General features: G+C 33.5%; 1 protein-coding gene across 2 annotated transcripts in view; it reads right to left on the bottom strand.

The window, feature by feature from the left end:
* UACA (uveal autoantigen with coiled-coil domains and ankyrin repeats) overlaps positions 1 to 13,449 on the bottom strand; it is a 98,303-nt gene that overhangs the window by 58,577 nt on the left and 26,277 nt on the right. Inside the window, exon 1 of one of the 2 annotated variants that reach the window (XM_051980757.1) lies at positions 322 to 620. The exons of the other annotated variant lie outside the window; for it this stretch is intronic. Coding sequence (XP_051836717.1) covers positions 322 to 357 — 36 coding nt within the window. The 5' untranslated portion in view covers positions 358 to 620. Of the gene's footprint in view, positions 1 to 321; positions 621 to 13,449 lie in introns of those variants that run through there. 2 annotated transcript variants of the gene reach the window in all.

Here is a 13,449-nt window from a genome sequence, read left to right as displayed (position 1 = left end):
AAGCAAAATAATCACAAATTTTTCCTAAGTCAAAATATAGCATTCTCTACTTACAACTGAATTTAGCATTAAGATACTTTTCCATTTTATCAATTTTTACTTATCAACTAAGTAAAATTTAAATTATTGGTGGTGATTGCATTTCAAGCAACTGCTTATTGTGTTGTCGCTAGTAACTACACAAACACAAAAACCTTTGCTAGTAACACTACCATCAGCTAAATCAGATTGAAAACAAAATAAATTAATAAACATTCATAATGTAATATTAAATAGGTGGGGAAAATCTTACCCACAAGCTTTTGTTAAGCTAATACCTACTCTGTTTTTAGCAGAACAGGAAAACCAACAGCTCATGATAAAGAAGACTTGGAGCTCCTTGCTGCCAGCAGAAAATTATGTACGAGGCATTAAATTACAAACTTCAGCCATTCGCAGAAAACAAATGCTCAGCCAAAACTTCTAACCAAAGGCTTAGACCTTTGTTTATAATGTTTCCCGTTCGACATTCATCTTGATGCATTATATGCTTAGCTTGGATCTCTAACAATATTTTCTTCGTCCTCAGGATCTTCCTTTGACTTCATAACTCTTGTAAAATCTCTCTCCTCCCTCCCTCTGCTTGATTAAGAACAGGCCTAAGGCAGGTACTTTAACTCCTCCTCTTATTCTCTATTTGCTGCCTTGGAGGCAATCCTTTTCAGGAAGGAACTTGGTGGAAAATCCTATACACAAGTAACTCAGAATCCAGCTGCTTTCAGTCTGCAACAAAGACACTGGAATGACCAGGCGGTAATAACTAGATCTGCTAATGACTAGATTTGCTTAGCCCTGTTAACAGAGTGCAGTCTCACAATGCTACAGTTCTATTTTGGATTCTATAGTACTTGACAGCTGAGTGCTAGAAAGAAATGGCTAAATATATACACATGTGTATATATTTATATGGAGATATAAATGCGCATTTTTTTCCTCTGAGTAACACATTTTAAATTCTACTGGGAACAAATAAGTCAAGCATATGTAAGAATTTGCTACTGAGGAACATGTCAAAACACCCAAACTGGCAGCCTGAGTGTCACACTTGTCTTCTAGATGGCAATATTATTATTAAAAAAAACAAAAAACAAAAAAACCTTTTAGATTACATCATGTACCACAATCAGCTTAAATTGTATACATACCCTGAATATTAAAGGGCATACCATAAACAACTTTCAAGAGTACCAGATCAACTATCAAGAGAAATCTTAATCAAATAAGGGATAAAAATCATCACAACATAAAAAAGAAAATCTCAATTTCACAAAGTTGAAAAACTTTTTCATGAATACAACTCAAGGACACTAGGATAAAGAAAGGTATTAATTAATTGAGTGGAGAGATTTTTTTGAATCAAATATGTAACAAAGTTCTGCTATGCAAGATGTCTCACATAATTAACTCAAATGTATCTTATATATATGAAGCATCTAAGTGGAACAGTGGATAAAATGCCAAATCTGGAATCGGGAAAACTCATCTTCCAGGTTGAAGTCTGGCCTCAGACAGCTGTGTAACCTTGAACAAGTCACTTAAGCCAGTTTGTCTCAGTTTCCTCATCTGTAAAATGAATTGGGAAAGGAAATGGCAGAGCACTCTATTATTTTTGCCAAGAAAACCCAACTGAAGGTCATGAAAAGTTAGACATAACTGAAGACTGAACAAAATTTTCTATATATAATGTTAATCTTATATTTTATATAAATTAAACATATCTTATGTGTTTATGAATGTTTATATATATATGAATGTACACATGCATGCTTATGTACATATATACAGCAACTAATACAAATACAGCAATAGCCATTCTCCAACAATTCTCAATCAAGAAGTAATAAAGAAATGTAAACTATAAACAACCATATGAAAACTAGTTCCAAATAACAACAAATGTAAATCAAAACAATCTTAAGATTTCATCCTACATTCAAAATATTGTCAAGACAAAAGATGGGATTAAGCAGCTCCACCGTGTCGTGAAAGGAGAGACTTAGGAATACAATTTTGGTAAAAAACACAAATGGTCCAACTTTTCTGGAAAGCAATTTGGAATTATGTTAATAAAGTGACTACAAGGGGCACACCCTTCAAATTAAAGATCTCTCTGCCAGGCAAATGTCCCAAGGAGTTCAAAAATAGAAAGAAAAGTAACACATACAAAAAAAATTTATCACTGAACTTTATGTAGTAAAAAGAATGGGAAATAGATGATCATTAAAATGGAAAATAAATGTCTAAAGAAATAGTGGTATATCATATATTACTGTATTATTTTCACTTTATTAATGCACAGTAAAAAAATAACAAATATGAAGAATACAAGGATGCATAGGCAGACTTATAAACGGTACAAGGTCAAGTCAAATAAATAAGTGTTTATTAACTGTTTAGCTTGCTATGTGCCAGGCACGGGAGTATAGTAGAAATATTAACAATACCTGCCTTCAAGAAACCAAATTTTAATGAAGGAAAGTGAAGTAAGGTATAGTAATAATACCCCAAAGAAGTAGAAAAACTAATCTGTGATACAGGGATGATAATGTAGAAGTGACTAAACCTTTTTTTTTTTTTTTTTACTTTCTCCTTTGAAATTATTTTATTCATTTCTTATTTACTTCTTCAGTAAAATTAAAGTGATATAAAAGCAAAAGATATCATTTTTTTAAAAAGAAATGAACTCAGCCATTCTACAGAATGATGTTAAGAAGTTCCAGTATGGTGATTACATTTCTTTAAATTTACAGAGACCTACAAACAGTGTGAAGTTCTATTTTAACCAAAATGTGTCAGACGTTAATTTAGAAAAAACACATGCTTGCATTTCCAATTTTTCTCCTTTCCAAGTATGAATCTCATTCTGTATACAGCCAGGTTTCAGCTTACTAGTGCTGCCAGTCTGTCTCCCAACATGTTAAATGAGAAGAGCCAGCAGCACTGTCAAAACATTAAATAGATCACATCATGATTAACAGTTTTAAACAAATAAAGTACTCTTTCAAACAATTTAAATTTAACTTAGTACTCTAGCCCCACTTTTCTTGCCTCAGCTAACTATCATGATCCCTGAGTAGTTTATCTCCATGAAGTCAATTTCTTCTGTTCAGTTAAGAAAAATAAGCTAACTAAATACCAACAATTTCATTAAATATCACATAAATAAGACTATAAATAAAATATCTTAATAAAAATAAAAGATCTCTATACTCCCACCCAAGCCAAATATATGGGGTAACTCTAAATAAAAATTAAGTCCCTTGTCTTAAGTCTTATTTGTTTTAACCAAACTTTGGGTCCTAATGGACTAATAAAGCTACTGTCATTAAAGACCCTGAACATGAAGAATATACCAATGTCATAAACATGGATATAATTCTTCAGACATGGGAATATTGATTGTGATCTGGATGTATTACCATATGTATTATCTACAGCACAATTTCTTAAAATATGAGACCTCATGAGGCAAAAAGCAGTCACAAGTTTAAGAAGCCTGATCTATAAAGTCTTATCTATATATGTATTTTCCTACAGAATGTTTTTATTTAGTAAGAGAGTAATTTAAAAAAAAAAACCACTGTCTATACCTCATTGACTCTATTTCTCTATAAATCTTGACCCTAAACTTAGGTATGGCATATTATCTGAACATCTTTAGACTAGCTATAATCTTATAAAGTACTATATAATAGGTTTTTTTTAAAAAGTCAATCTTGTTTTTTAAAAAAAAATTTCTACATTCATTACTTCCACAATAGTATTATGGTAATTTATATGTCCTCCAAAAGTTCAAGTTTCAATTCAAAATTTCCATCACAGAATCATCAATAGGAAGAGGCAAACAATCATGCTACAGTAGTATATAATGTCAACTAAAAGTTGTATTATAACCAATAAGAAGGAAAAAAACTTCCTACCATTCATTCTTTAAGGGATGGGTAAGGCTGTATCCAATCCAATAAGACAGATATACTTAACTCTGTCTTATAAAGTATCATTTATAAATAAATATCATAAATATAAATAAAGGTTTATTTTTAAAGGATTATCATAAACTCATGTGAGAAAACAAAAAGAATTCGTTTTGGCTAAACTAAAAGATAAGACTTTCATTTAGGACTGTTGTATTGTTTTACAGAAAAAATTTGGGAGAGCCTAAGCTATCTTTTTCTACTGGTCATGGAAAAAGCTCTTCCAAAAAGAAGAGTTAAAGCAAAGAAGGCAATCTAAAGATCTATACAATTAAAAACCATCTACACATACAAAGGCACTCTTAAAGAATGTTTTATTTGTATTGTATCTAAAGTCACTTCTAAAATTCTGTGGATGTCTGTCTATAGTAATAATTCCACAATGGGTTGAAAACAAATCTCTCTATGCCACCTATAGTCTTCTATAACAAAGAGAAAAGAAAAGTGGAACGTGCTATTACCCTACCTCCTCAGGACATTTGGGGAATTACTCCTCCAGAACAAATTTCTCCAAATTGGATATAAATAGGTTAGAAAATATTTAAGACAAAGGTGAAAGTAGCTAGAGAGAACAAGAAAAAGCAGGTATTTCTTGAATGAGTTAAGAAATAGGGAACAGAGAAAAATTGGTAGTCAAAATTTAGGAGCAAAATGATGGCTGTCTACTACTGTTGAGTAATTGGCTATTTAGGCTGGTATTCTTCTATAACAAAAATATCTCACTCTCAAAAAGGAAAGTGGGTAAAAAAAAGAGTATACTATGATATATAGGTGAATCAATGTGTTTTGTGGGTCTGAATTGCAGCATAGAATGATAAAAGGAGTAATAAGAGATAGAAGATAGAAGGAAATGTGTGATAGGCTCTAATCAAAACCACATTAAAGAAAGTTAAGAAAAGAATCTACAGAAGAACAGATGAGATGGTAAGAAAGTTAAAAAGTATGAAAAAGGAGGAAAGAAAAGGTGAGAAAACTCAATTCAATAGGGCTGAGGAAAGGGATATCCTTCTCCCACAGAAGAAGATATTCTATAATGGAAGGAGAAGACTTTACAATTTACAATTTGTCTAATTGAGAGGCGCATTGCACAAGGTGTCTATTTCTGAGAGAGTTGATGTGCCTTGCCCAAACAACATCTTGTCTTAAGAGAAGGGAAATCTGACCTACTAGAAATAACTAGTAATCAATCCATCACAACAGTAGCGTTGAGGGAAGAGTTAAAGTAAACAATTTAAGACTCAGGGAAATTTCTGCTTTGGAAAAATGCTTCTTCGGAATATAATAAGAGGATAACACTGGAAAAGAATATTATTCCAGACATAAAATCTCATTAGGGAAATAGGTGAGGATAAAGAGAGGATAACACTAGAAAACTTACTATTCCAGTGGGCAGAGGGTTCCTTGGCACAGCATGGCATGTTTGGAACCTCTGCAAAGAGAAGATTTTTAGATCGGCTCTTTTATCCTCTCTTTATCCTCACCTATTTCCTTAACGAGACTTTATGCCTCTGTCAGGATTTCAAACCTTACTTTCCAATCCCTTATAATAAACTTCTTTTTATCAATCTAGGTTTTCAGGTTTGTAAATTCATTTACAGAGAATCTCTGTGCCACCAGAAGAGAGTTCCCCAAAACTCCCCACACCCTTGCACCGAATCCCAAGGGGGGGCAGAGGAACCAACCCTTTCCATTTGGTTCCCTGAACCTTGAACCTGCAACTAGACCATATCATTTAACTCCCTGACTACTAGAAACCCTAATCTCATTTTGGTTCCCTAAATCTAGACCTTATCATTTGGTTCCCTACAAAAGGGAACCCCAAAACCTAAACCTCATATTTTTTGTTCCCATACAGGGAACCCCGAAAACTAGACTTCACCTCATCACTTCTACCAAGAACCAAGAACATTGTACACAGTAACAAGAAGATCAACTGTGATGGACTGAGCTCTTTTCCACAATGAGGTGAACCAAGATAATTTCAATAGACTCATGATGGGAAATGCCATCTGCATCCAGAGAGAGTTATGGAAATTGAATGTGGTTCAAAGTATAGTATTTTCACCTTTTTTGTTGTTGTTTGTTTGCTTGCTTTTTTATCTTGTTTTCTTCCCTTCTGTTCTGATTTTTCTTGGGTAATATAACTAATATGGAAATACTGCACATGTTTTACATAAATCAGATTGCTTGCCCTCTTGGGGAAGCAGGACAGGAGAGAGGGAGAAAAATTTGCAACACAAAATTTTGCAAAGGTTAATGTTGAAAAATATCTTTGCATGTATTTAGAAAAACAAAATACTATTTTTAGAAATCAAATGAATAAGTAAATAAATTGCCTAAATAATCTAGTATATGTTAAACCCAACACCCCAGTTTCTGGGACCAAAAAAAAAAAATTAACAAAATCTGGGGAAATTGGAAAACAGTATGGCAGAAACAAAATATAAACTAACATTTCGTTCTATATAACAGATAAGGTCAAAATGTGTACATGATTTACATATAAAGGGTAATAGCATTAGCAAATTTTTTAAAGTATAGAATACTTTTAGTCATATTTATGGGAAATGAAAAAATGTAGAACCAAAGATAACATAGAAAGCATCACAAAATGCTGATTTTCATTATGGAAAATTAAAAAGTTTTGCACAAATAAAACCAATGCAACCACAGTTAGAAGAAAAACAAAAACACTGGGGGAAAGAGGAATATAAAAGGGGAAAGCTTTGCAACAAGTACTTCTGACAAAGGCTTCATTTCTCAAATATGTAGAGAACTGAGTCAAATTTATAAAAACAACAAATCATTTCCCAACTGATGATAGTCAAAAAATACGAAGAGTCAGTTTTCAGACAAATAAATTAAGGCTATCTATAGTCATATGAAAAGATGCTCTAAATCACTGTTGATTAGATAAGTGCAAATTAAAACAATTCTGAGGTACCACCTCATACCTATCAAACTGGCTAATAATGGCTAATAAGACAAAAAAGGAAAATGTTATATGTTCAAGGAAATCTGGGAAAATAGGGACACTAATGCATTTATAATTGTAAACTGATTCAACCATTTTGGAGAGCAATTTGTAACTATAACCAAAGGACTATAAAACTGGGCATACCTTTGATCCAGTAATACCACTACTATAAACTTTGGGTCTATATTTCAAAGACATCCCCCCAAAAAGAGAAAGGAACCTAGTTGTACAAAAGTACATATACTAGCTTTTTGTGGCAGCTAAATTAGAAATTGAGGAGATACCCATGAATTGGGGAGTGGCTAGACAAGCTGTGGTATATGATTGTAATGGAACATTATTATGCTATAAGAAAGGACAAGCAGGGATTTCCAGGGGAGGAGCCAAGATGGCGGAGACGACACACATTTCTCTCTGATCTTCTTTACAACCCTCAAAATAATTACGAAATCCAGGCTCTGAATTAGCTCTGGACTGGCAGAACTCACAAATATTGGGAGTGCAACAAATTATCAGCAGAAGGTAATTTCAAATATCTCCCCAAAAAAAGGTATGTTTCAATTGGAAATAGGAAGGAGACAGCCAGGACAACCAGTACAAATACCAGCACAGACAGCTCAGAGTCCTGGAGCAGAGAATTTACGGGAAGAAACAAACCAGAAAAGATCTGTTTTGAGCAGAAATGGGAGAGAAGCAGAGAAACACAAACAGCTGATCACAAACACCAGCACAGAGAGCTCAGAGTCCTCTAACAGTGCAGTCTCAGAATGCCTGAGCAGACTGCAATCACAAATAACAGGGCAGATAACACAGAATCCCAGGGCATTGCTGATGACTCTACATGGCAGAGCCAGCACAAGGAGTGAATCAGCACTGACCCAATGCAGCTGCGGTCCCTTGGAAAACCTTTCCCACCCTAAAGGCAGACCTTAACTTAACTTTTAAAAAATGAGCAAACCCTGAGGAGACTAAAACTCTAAAAGGTAATATAACCTGGTCCCCATCACTCAAGGTTCTCCTAGAAGAACTTAAAAAGGATCTTAAAAGAGAGCTATTAGAAAAAAGGGGAAAGGAAATGAAAGTTTTTCAAGAGTTTGGAAAAAGCAACACAAAATAGGCAGTGAAATGGAAAAAGCATGTAACTCATTAAAAGTTAGATTTGACAAGCCATTCTCTAATTGATAAATGGTCAAAGGATATGAATAGATAATTCTCTCTCTCTTTTTTTTTTTCATAACTTTTTATTGATAGAACCCATGCCAGGGTAATTTTTTACACCATTATCCCTTGCACTCACTTCTGTTCCAATTTTTCCCCTCCCTCCTTCTACCCCCTCCCCTAGATGGCAAGCAGTCCTTTACATGTTGAATAGGTTACAGTATATCCTAGATACAATATATGTGTGCAGAACCGAACAGTTTTCTTGTTGCACAGGGAGAATTGGATTCAGAAGGTATAAATAACCCGGGAAGAAAAACAAACATGCAAGCAGTTTATATTCATTTCCTAGTGTTCTTTCTTTGGGTGTAGCTGCTTCTGTCCATCCTTGATCAATTGAAACTGAATTAGCTCTTTTTATCGAAGAGATCCACTTCCATCAGAATACATCCTCAAACAATATCGTTGTTGAGGTATATAATGATCTCCTGGTTCTGCTCATTTCACTTAGCATCAATTCATGTAAGTCTCACCAGTCCTCTCTGTATTCATCCTGCTGGTCATTCTTTACAGAACAATAATATTCCACAACATTCATATACCACAATTTACTCAACCATTCTCCAATTGATGGGCATCCATTCATTTTCCAGCTTCTAGCCACTACAAACAGGACTGCCATAAACATTTTGGCACATACAGGTCCCTTTCCCTTCTTTAGTATCTCTTTGGGGTATAAGCCCAGTAGAAACACTGCTGGACCAAAGGGTATGCACAGTTTGATAACTTTTTGAGCATAGTTCCAAATTGCTCTCCAGAATGGCTGGATGTGTTCATAATTCCACCAACAATGTATCAGTGTCCCTGTTTTCCCACATCCCCTCCAACATTCTACATTATCTCTCCCTGTCACTCTAGCCAATCTGACAGGTGTGTAGTGGTATCTCAGAGTTGTCTTAATTTGCATTTCTCTGATTAATAATGATTTGGAGCATATTTTCATATGTCTATAAATAGTTTCAATTGCTTCATCTGAGAATTGTCTGTTCATATCTTTTGACCATTTATCAATTGAAGAATGGTTTGGTTTCTTATAAATTAGAGTCAATTCTCTATATATTTTAGAAATGAGGCCTTTATCAGAACCTTTGATTGTAAAAATGTTTTCTCAGTTTATTATTTCTCTTCTAATCTTGTCTGCATTTGTTTTGTTTGTACAAAAACTTTTCAATTTGATAGAATCAAAATTTTCTATTTTGTGGTCAATAATGATCTCTAGTTCTTCTTTGGTCATAAATTCCTCCCTCTTCCACAGGTCTAAGAGGTAAACTATCCTATACTCTTCCAATTTATTTATAATCTCATTCTTTATGCCTAGGTCATGAACCCATTTTGACCTTATCTTGGTGTACGGTGTTAAGTGTGGGTCAATGCCTAGTTTCTGCCATACTAATTTCCAATTTTCCCAGCATTTTTTGTCAAATAATGCGCTCTTATCCCAAAAACTGGGGTCTTTGGGTTTGTCAAACACTATATTATTAAAGTTATTGGCTGTTTTGTCCTTTGAACCTAACCTATTCCATTGAATAACTAGTCTATTTCTTAGCCAGTACCAAATGGTTTTAGTAACTGCTGCTTTATAATATAATTTTAGATCTGGTACAGCTAGGCCACCTTCATTTGATTTTTTTTTTCATTAATTCCCTTGAAATTCTTGACCTTTTGTTTTTCCATATGAACTTTGTTGTTATTTTTTCCAGTTCATCAAAGTAGTTTTTTGGGAGTCTGATTGATAGATTATAATAATTAAATAGATTAAGTTAGGTAGTATTGTCATCTTTATTATATTTGCTTGCCCAATCCAAGAGCATTTAATATTTTTCCAGTTGGTTAGGTCAGACTTAATTTGTGTAGAAAGTGTTTTGTAGTTTTGCTCATAAAATTTCTGATTTTCCCTTGGCAGATATATTCCTAAATATTTCATACAATCCATAGTTACTTTAAATGGAATTTCTTTTTGTAACTCTAACTGTTGGGTTTTGTTAGTGATATATATGAATGTTGATCACTTATGTGGCTTTATTTTGTATCCTGCAACTTTGCTGAAGGTGTGGATTTATGAACAGATAATTCTCAAAGAAATTGAAACTATTTCTAGCCATATGAAAAGATGCGCCAAGTCATTATTAATCAGAGAAATGCAAATTAAGATAACTCTGAGATACAACTACACACCTGTCAGATTGTCTAGAATGACAGGGAAAGATAATGCAGAATGTTGGAGGGGATGTGAGAAAACAGGGACATTAATACATTGTTGGTGGAATTGTGAATACATCCAACCATTCTGGAGAGCAATTTGGAATTATGATCAAAAAGTTATCAAACTGTGCATACCCTTTGATCCAGTAATGTTTCTACTGGGCTTATATCCCAAAGAGATTTTAAAAAGGGAAAAGGGACCTATATGTGCAAGAATGTTTGTGGCAGCCCTCTTTGTAGTGGCCAGAAAGTGGAAACTGAGTGATGCCCATAAATTGGAGAATGGCTAAATAAATTGTGATATATGAATATTATGGAATATTATTGTTCGGTAAGAAATGACCAGCAGGATGATTTCAGAAAGGCCTGGAGAGACTTACATGAACTGATGCTGAGTAAAATGAGCAGGACCAGAAGATCATTATATACTTCAACAACAATACTATATGATGATCAAATCTGATGGACCTGGCCATCTTCAGCAATGAGATGAACCAAATCAGTTCCAATGGAGCAGTAATGAACTGAACCAGCTACACCCGACGAAAGAACTCTGGGAGATGACTAAGAACCATTACACTGAATTCCCAATCCCTATATTTTTGCCTGCCTGCATTTTTTATTTCCTTCACGGAATAATTGTACAATATTTCAGAGTCTGATTCTTTTTGTACAGCAAAATAATGGTTTGAACATGTATGCTTATTTTGTATTTAATTTATACTTTATTATATTTAACATGTATTGGTCATCCTGCCATCTAGGGGAGGGGGTGGAGGGAAAGAAGGGAAAAATTGGAACAAAAAGTTTAGCAATCGTCAATGCTGTAAAATTACCCATGCATATAACTTCTAAATAAAAAGCTATTAAAATTTTTTTAAAAAATAGATAAAAGTTAGATTTGATAAGCAACTCCCAGAAAAACAGAATTTGTGAAATGAAAAAAAAAATTCCATAGAACAAAACAATTCATTCAAAAATTCAATTGGACAAATACAAAAAGTAAAAAAAAAAAGTAAATAAAGAAAATAACACATTAAAATTCAGAATTGGACAAATGGAAATGAATGACTCAATAAAACAACAAGAATCAATCAAGCAAAATCAAAAAAAATGAAAAAATAGAAAAAATGTAAAATATCTAATGGGAAAAGCAATCGACCTGGAAAACAGTTCTAGGAGAGACAATATAAGGATTATTGGCCTCCCTGAAATACATGATGAAAAAAAGAGCCTAGAGACTATCTTTCAGGAGATCATCAAAGAGAACTGCGTAGATATAGAAACAGAAGTTAAAATGACCATTGAAAGAATTCACCAAACACCTCCTGAAAAAGACTCCAAAATTAAAACCCCAAGGAATATTGTGGCGAAATTTGAGAACTATCAGACCAAGAAAGAAATATTACATGTAGCCAGAAAGAAACAATTCAAAAACCAAGGAGTCATAATAAAGATTACTCAGGACCTAGCAGCTTCCACTTTAAAGGATTGAAGGGCCTAGAATCTGATATTCTGAAAGGTACGAATCTTGGAATGCAGCCAAGAATAAATTACCCTGCTAAACTGAGCATTTTCTTTCAAGAAAGAAGATGGACATTCAATGAAACTGGTGAATTCCATGTATTTTTGACGAAAAACGAAAGCTAAACAAAAACACTGACCTCCAAATATAGAACTCAAGAGAAGCTTTTATAAAAAGGTAAACAGAAAAAGAAAAAAAAAAACTCTTGAGAACTATTTCTGTTGTGGGTGTACATTAAAAATACATGTATAATCTGGTTTTACTGTTATAATGTAAAAAAGAAACTAGAAAAAAAAAGGGAAAGTAAAGATAAAATAAGAGAAATTACATCTCAGGAAGAGACAAAGAAAACATAATTGAAGGAAAGAAGGGAGGGTGATGAATATTATGTGAATCTTACTCTCATCAGATTTGGCCCAAAGAAAGATTAGATATATTTGGTGTCTCATCTTCTAAAAAAGTGGGAAGGGAAAAGGGAAAAGAGAAGGAGTAAGCTAAATAGAAGGGAAAAAAGAAATAGTAGGTGAAAGGTATAAGAAAGGGGGAGGGTCTCTAAAGGGAGAGAACTGTTGAGGCAAGTAGTGCTCATAATTAAAATACTGGGGAATAGGGAAACGGGAAAAGGAAAGAGAAAAGTATAATTTGGAGTTAGTAAGATGGCAGGATATACAGAATTAGTAGTTTTAACTGTAAATGTGAATGGGGTGAACTCTCCCATAGGGGAGGTGGATAGCAGACTGGATTAAAAAACCCTACAACAGGTTGTTTACAAGAAACACATTTAAAGCAGAGTGATACATACAGAGTAAAGATAAAAGGCTAGAGTAGAATCTATTATGCTTCAGGTGAAGTGAAAAAAAAAGCAGGGGATAGCCATCCTCATTTCAGATCAAGCAAAAGCAAAAATTGATCTGATTAAAAGAGATAAGGAAGGAAATTATATCTTGCTAAAGGGTATCATAGATAATGAAGCAATATCAATATTAAACATATATGCACCAATGGTGTAGCATCTAAATTCCTAAAGGAGAAGTTAAGAGAGTTGCAAAAAGAAATAGAAAGCAAACCTATAATAGTGTGAGATCTCAACCTTGTTCTCTCAGAACTAGATAAATCAAACCATAAAATAAATAAGAAGTTAAATAGGTATAAAAGGTAAATAGAATACTAGAAAAACTAGAGATAGATCATTGGAAAAAACTGAATGGAGATAAAAAGGAGTACACTTTCTTCTCAGCAGTTCATGGAACCTATACAAAAATTGACCATATATTAGGACATAAAGACCTCAAAATAAAATGCAGAAAGGCAGAAATAGTAAATGCATTTTTTTTTTCAGATCACGATATAATAAAAATTATATTCAATAAAGGGCCAGGGAAAAACAGACCAAAAAGAAATTGGAAACTAAATAATCTCATCCTAAAAAATGAATGGGTGAAAGAGTAAATCATAGACACAATCAATAATTTCATCCAAAAGAATACAACAATGAGACAACTTACCAAAATTTG

The sequence above is a fragment of the Antechinus flavipes genome, chromosome 2 (assembly GCF_016432865.1).
Source record: "Antechinus flavipes isolate AdamAnt ecotype Samford, QLD, Australia chromosome 2, AdamAnt_v2, whole genome shotgun sequence".
Taxonomy (NCBI): Eukaryota; Metazoa; Chordata; class Mammalia; order Dasyuromorphia; family Dasyuridae; genus Antechinus; species Antechinus flavipes.
Note: the sequence above shows the minus strand (reverse complement) of the source record. Positions and strands in the feature narration are given on the sequence as shown.